Genomic DNA, 7,104 nt, shown 5'->3' with positions numbered 1-7,104 from the left:
AAATCAGTTTGCAGATAAGCATTTAATGAATATACAGCATGGTCTCACTGAAATATAGCATAAAACTAAAGTTTCGTGCAGTTTGAGTCAGTCATTACACCTGAAATTCAAGCTGAATTGTCAGACCACACTATCCTCACTGACTTTGAAAACATAACGTGCAAGTCACACACTGCAGTTACAGCAGTGTACCATGTTCAAATGGTACACAAAGACCCAGCTGAGGTAATCACAGGGTGACTAAGATCACTATTCAGAAATGCAGAGACTCCCATTAAGGTGCAGTATACATTTCTCTAGACATCTAGGGAAAAGGGTAAGCAGCAAGTTATTAGCAATGAGCATGGCAAATAAAAATGCAAGTAATGCTGTACAACAAACCCAGTCTGTAGATCACTTACAACTGCAAGGTATGGCAGATAAACGCATCAATTGATATCACTGCACACTTGTCTATAAAAGCCCAGATTTAAATTTTTACTGCATACTGTAATGTTCTCAGAACTCATTTTCACCTTATCGTTAGGAGAAAGTCTACAAATGCTTCCTTGGAAAAAAGAATTTGTTTGCCTTCATACCTCCAACAGTAAGCCTTCTCAGACTGTCCAGATTTTTCCAAGTTTGGTCCATTTTTCATAAAATTGTGGTTTAGCAAATTAACAATGTTACAGATTGAAAATAGAAAATGACAGGCATGGAGTTCATACTCAAATACAAAAACATTCCAACTTCCTAGGTTTGTAAGAATGTTTAAAATGGTCCCCATTTTTTAGGCTTTTGTCCCACTCGGCTTTGGCCAGATTTCTTGTTCCAAGAGGAACAGGTAGGTTTCTGATAAAGCAGATATGGAATGCAGCAGTGTACATGAAATGTGAGCTGCTTGCAGAAAGCGATGTAAATTGCAAGGAAATAGAACTGTCAAGGGCATAAACGGAAGGAGAAAAGGATGCCAGCCAATGTACGAATTAAACTGCAACTGGACATTAGACTAGTGGGAGAGAACACTTTGGCCCATAGGTGGTGGGGCACTCCATAAGATGGAAAGACCTAGAAGTGCTGCATTAGAATAGGTAAAGTCCCAGATGAGTCAAGATTGCTTCCTTTCATGGTTTCTCAACTCTCCACTCCTAGTTACTTCCTACTTGCTGTCATACTGTATCTGCCCCTTTCAGCACTATGCACATGCCAATGCATTAGCCATTATAGTACTTCCTAATAAGCCACTTTTTTCTGCATCTAGTGTAACTAGTAAGGTGCACCAGTACTGCCTTTTTCACAAGTACTTACTGGTGACAGTCAAATTCAAATGAGACCAACTACACTAATGTCCATAGTTCGATCCAGTAAGCATCTAGGAAAAGTACATGAAGCTTCACATCCGTAGATGTAGCAAACTTCAGTTCTGCAGTATTACTGTACCACAAGTGACAAATCAAAACATACAGATAAAACCTAGGAGACGGAATGTACATGCAGTGCATCACATGCAGTAAACTAGGGTTCTAGAAAGAACTTGGCCAGGCTTTGCTACCTCAAGCATGGATGCATGACCCGCATAACTGCATTTTAAGTATATTTTTACTTGACTGCATAATCTCAAAGAGCAAGCCACCCCCCCTTTCTACTTGCTGTAGTTTCAGGAGAAAGAACTTTGCTCCCTCCAAGTAGCAGCAACCTCAACATGCAATAAAAGGGAATGTGAGGGTGCAGGTTCTTCTGCAGAAGTTTCATGTCTGTGTTAGCACAAAACATCTTAAGCTCAAGCCTCTTGACAGCCAACAGCTTAGGATAAAGATTAAAAGTTATTCAGGAGAAAAACAGCATCACAACAGTGATAGACAGCAATTGCAGGCCACTTTAGGCCTAACTTGGCTCAAATGCAGTTGAGCAATCTTCCCCTGGAGATAAATAGCATTGCATGGTCAAAGTTTAATATCTACACTGTAATTGAGACAAACTAGTTTACTTTTATTTTGAGATCAAATGCAGGACCAGCTGCCCAAAATAGGGTGACCACACATACCTTTCCAATTATGCCATCTTGATCACTGCAACATGGAGATAATGCAGTCACACCTACAATTCCACAGCTGTCCAGCAGGTTCCTTTTCTTGCTCATTACTACTGTCAAGACGGCATTTAACTTCTATGAAAGCCCACTATACAGTGCAAGGAAGCATGTGGTGTTCGAACCCTGCAATAGACCAGTAGGTACTTGATTATGCACCAAAAGGAAGCAAAGTTGTCTGAGCATAGACCTGGGGAACCTTTCAAATAATGCAAATTTAAGTAACCCAGTAGAGCTGCAGATTACCATTTGCTAGGACAGCTCAATCCACCGTGTACACTGCTCACAAAGCTCACTTACTCAGCCTACTGCACTATTAAGTTACAGGCTACAATTAAAACAGGAATGAAGACACTAAAAGCTACTGAGAAAAAGTGGTTAGTTGGTATATTGGTCAAGGTGCTGACCTCAGACAAGAGGCATATAGTTGGAAATTGGTGATGCTTAAGTGATCCATAGGGGCAGCTAACCCAGTAGCCATCTAGGACATATAGCTCAGATTAGACATCCAGCACCCCATCAACCTAACCAATGTAAACAGATACTACCACTGCAACCATGAACACCTTATGGCAAACAGCTGTACTATAACTGCAAGTACCAGAAAAATATTCTTAATTTGGAATAAAGCAAATACAAGACTCAAAGAAAGCATTCATTGCAAGCCACACAGACATTAAAATTGCAATCAAGATTTAAAAAGGAGCAGAGTAGTTTGTCAAGACAGACACCAGTATCTTATACAAATGGATAGAGTTATGGCCAACCCCTTCTGAAAGGCATATATTTGCATTTGTGGTGCAATGGCTAGTGCTACATGGAAACATATGCCAAAACCACATGTCAATTCAGCAAGCATAAAAGGCTACTTGCTGCTCACCCCTTTACAAGCCACTTCAGAAGCCAGCTGGTGCTTGATGGGTCAGGTCATGTTTAGATAAGTGAGGAATGGATAGAATATAAAGCTACTGAAGTGTGCTGCATTGTGACAGAAGTTCTGGTATGTTAATTCTAAAAAAATGCAGCTCAAGCCAGATGTACAAGCCCTGTTCTATTAAGAGGCTAAATATTACAGAATCACTCACAATTTCACCCAATGCATACGTAGCAATTTCACTTAAAGAAACACTTTACACAAAGTATCTTCCAGCCACTTTATTGGTGTTACAACTTTGCTGAATTAGAAAATTCAAACTAAAATGTAGACATATGCTTGAAATTAAAAAGGTTTCCTTTTGTTAAAGTCAATGATTCAGATTCGTTTTACTAAACGACAGTCTTTACTTCAGCCATGGGCTGACAGTTCAGTTCACCATTCAGAAAGTCCCTCAAAAAGTCCAGTCCAGTCTTCCACTCTTGTAGCTCCATCTCGGACTTGCCACAAAGCATGCAACCAAACCACATTGCTCTGCTTCCTTTTCCTCCACGTAGTAGTTTCCATAGACAATGGGAAACTCCGGCATGAACAATCCCCTCTGTAGGCTCGTTCATCCACGGTTTGTCAGTTTACAGTACGCCAGTCCCAAGTTGACTGCAAACTGTTCCAATGGTCCCATCCACGGTCCGGGAACCGATCGATTCATCCTTTGCCGCATGATAATGCAAAAGTAACATCCCATGAAGTTCAACGCTCGGGAAGAGTTATGCTTGGCACCCATTCATTGCTGGCACGACTCTCTTCACAGAAAACGTGAAGTTTCTCCAAAGCTGCGTCTTTCCATGCATTTTGGTTGGGATTCTGGAGAAGAAGAAGGAAACTTTTAAGTCCACGGTGCAAAAGGTTACAATACCCGCAAAGACTACGTATATTTAAACATATTTATTTAAAACATATTTATTTATGGAGTAAAATGGTTTCAGATGACTTGAGTCATCGATACTGGCAGCAATAGTTTCGTCTACTGTATCAGATGCAGGTTTAACATTACAGGACACCGGTTACCTAGGGGTGTAGTGTTACGTAAAAACTGCAAACATGCATGCATTTACTACGAGTACCAGGAATACTCAATGTGGAATGTATTTAAAATTATAATCCATGCCTTAAATGTTTTCGCTACTTTTAATCTACAAGTTCAAAACGGAGATAAAAAAACTTACCGTGATAAGAATGCAGTGCAAGTCTTTTGGTTCCTCCGCCTCTTCAGTATTGCCCAAGATATCTGCTAAAGGTTTAATATCATTCAAGCGCACAATGTCAATATCATTTTCACAGCAAAAAGCCTGAATCAACGTAAAGTGAATTTGCAGAGCAATATCTCCTTCATCATCTTCATCTGCAGCCAGCACACAAAAAGCCACGCTGTCTGGATCCCTATAACAGAGAAAAATAAATGGCCATCAATACACGAGCGCGTACTCCACATTACAGCAATAATAGAATTAAACTTTTTAAAAGCATAACTCTCAACGTCTTGACTAAGGTCCAAAGACTCAAGGAAAAGTCCAAAACATGGGGGCACATGCCAAAGTTGTGCCCAGACTATCAATTTTGCTAAAAATGAAGCTAGGGGGAAATCCAAACATTTTACAAGGAACGGGGTAAATGGGGCATACAATTTAGAAACAGTTAAGAGTTATGCCACAAATACAAGTATGTAGCAAAGATACTTACGCATTCATGAGTTTAGCAGATTCGTACACTCCAACGGTTACACATTCTTGACTCTGAGCAGACACCAACAACTCCTCCAGAGCTTTTCCAGCGCACTGCATCCTACAAACAAATCAAAGACAGACAACTATAATAATTCATAAAACAGTGAAAAGATCTTTCACTACAAGAAACTGCTACGCTGAATTACTAAAGACTCCCACTACAAAAGCGACCCGTTTTAACGGAGCCGGCTCTTCAATTCGGCATAAAAATGGCACCAAGGGCTGCCAGCGCGAGCCGCCCCTTAACAGATTCAATTATTCACTTAACTACTGAAGTCTGACTAAGGAAGGCCGGGTCATCCAGTACAAAGCATAAAAATTTATCCACAGCAATATTACAGTCGGTTACCCAAGCCAAACTGGAGTACCACGGTCCTTAGACAACGGAGTACTTCCAACAGGTGCCTTGTCTACTAGTACACTTCATTGTGTCGGACTGCGGCTCAAAACGTCAAATGTAATCTTGCCGGTGCGAAAGTTAAAATCCCCACAAAATTCGTGAAAATATTCCATCGAGATATTTACCTGTCAGAGTTAGTACTTTCAATGGCGTTATCAAGTCCGTGCATTTCTTCCAAAGTCATGTTTTATCCACACAAAACGTATAATAAAAAATCCACACAAAGCGTAAAATGAAAATCAAACTCCGTAAACCAAGAGCACAAGGGAAAGCAAATCGTAAGATATATCAGACGCATGCCGGAGCTGGTCTATTTATATGCTGCCAATCTGGTCACGGTGATGGGGGCGGAGCTTAATTTTCACTGTTTTCTGATAGGCCAGCCAAGCTCTGAACAGCTGTGAGGAGAGGTTTTTTTTCACTCTCAACTTTTGGCTCGTGCCGGGCTGACCATCTGAGAGGGGGGAGGGGCTAAACAATGTCAAAAGAGATCTGTTAGGTCTTTTGTTTATTGTGCTACTGAGCAGACGGGACACCCGCTGCTTTAATCAGTAAAGGAATATGCTTACATGCAAAAGTGAAAAGTTTTCCTGACCAGGCACACTTCTTTTGTTATTAATGTGGAACGTCTTGCAGTCACAAAACCAAATGCTAAACCTTGCAATCAAATTAATATTACTGTTTATATATGAAGTTTTTAGCATACGGTATCACTAGAACGCATCACCAAGAGTATTCATCAAAATATAGGATGTAAAGTGCAATAAACGGTGGCAACATGTACATTGTGCATCCTATGCACTGTCTTCCCAACTATCCCTGACTTTCTGGGATGTGTTAGGTTTTGCCTCAAATAAATGTGAGCCGTTATGAGTAACCGAGTGAGGGTTAAAGCGATTAAATAATTCCATTCATTACTGTTACATTGTTTTTGTTCTGCAGAAAGGCATATTAATATCAGTCCTCTTATTCTACCAACTTTGTAAGCAAATGCAAAAAGTTGCAATGATTTGGGCTCCTTTCTTGATTATGTTTTACAATTATCTTGATTATAGAAAAAGACTCATTTCGCATGTTCATTTGCAGCCCTTATCCCCTCCCCCACCATGCTTCAAAAAACTCTGCTGTATTATTCAGCAGAGGGACAACTCCGGAGTTGGCCCCTTGGACTTAACAATAAGATGCTGACTGAAACAGATTGCACATGGCACACGCTGCTCGTTTGCATTTCAATAAAGTCCTGCACAATGGTGAAGACTGGCGTGTGGCAAGTTGGAATAAATTTTGTTTTCTTCATAGCAACACTGCTCCACCTGCTACGGGGGTTGGGGATTTTGCTGTCAGCCGAGCGGGGGAGGAATGACATTTGTAAAGGCTTTCGTATCTTTCCCCTTCTTGCAATCTGTTACTCAGAGATAAATATCTGCGCCAGCACGAGCTGCTTTTACCCCCTGCACTGACCTTTAATTCATAATGTGTTATCTATGCACGCCTGAGAAGGAATAACTGCAAACCGTCACCCCTCCCTCAATCTAATGCAAAGTCAAATGTCTATATCACGAAAACTAAACAGGACAGTACTGCTGTATCACAAAACACTATAGGGATGAGAGCACAGCAAACTACAAATATTTCAGTTTAAGGGTTCATTGAATGGAGTGCCATCAGTTACTGCTGGCTGATTATTGTGTGGCATTTTCTTAACATATATTCAGCAGGTAGGGAAATGCGCACTTAGGGTTACCAACTTTTTAGATGCTTACTTTGCTTGGTTTTACTTTATTACCAACTGTTTTGAGAATTTTCTTGTTTTTATTAAATCACTTCTTTAAGGCGTTTCAGATGCAGAATTATAGTGTTTTACAGGGGGAGAAAAGTTGTAAAATATTTATCAAAAATCACACGATATTCGCTATTTCATCCCAAATCGCAATCACTACTGCCCAAAGAGGGACTTGTCCTACTAAAATAGGGGTGT

The 7,104-nt window shown here is 40.4% G+C and overlaps 1 protein-coding gene across 1 annotated transcript; it reads right to left on the bottom strand.

The window, feature by feature from the left end:
- Window positions 1-3,208: 3,208 nt before the first annotated feature.
- On the bottom strand, window positions 3,209-5,431 carry GADD45G (growth arrest and DNA damage inducible gamma). The gene is made up of 4 exons (XM_044081290.1): window positions 5,252-5,431; window positions 4,683-4,784; window positions 4,169-4,382; window positions 3,209-3,806 (listed from the first exon to the last, which is right to left on the bottom strand). The coding sequence occupies exons 1-4, from the start codon at window positions 5,308-5,310 to the stop codon at window positions 3,693-3,695; spliced, it is 489 nt and encodes a 162-aa protein (XP_043937225.1). The 5' UTR covers window positions 5,311-5,431; the 3' UTR covers window positions 3,209-3,692.
- Between the last annotated feature and the right edge of the window lie 1,673 nt (window positions 5,432-7,104).

The sequence above is a fragment of the Protopterus annectens genome, chromosome 8.part0, assembly GCF_019279795.1.
Source record: "Protopterus annectens isolate FY-2018-M chromosome 8.part0, PAN1.0, whole genome shotgun sequence".
In the NCBI taxonomy this organism is placed as follows: domain Eukaryota; kingdom Metazoa; phylum Chordata; order Ceratodontiformes; family Protopteridae; genus Protopterus; species Protopterus annectens.
This window is presented reverse-complemented; position numbering and strand designations above follow the sequence as displayed.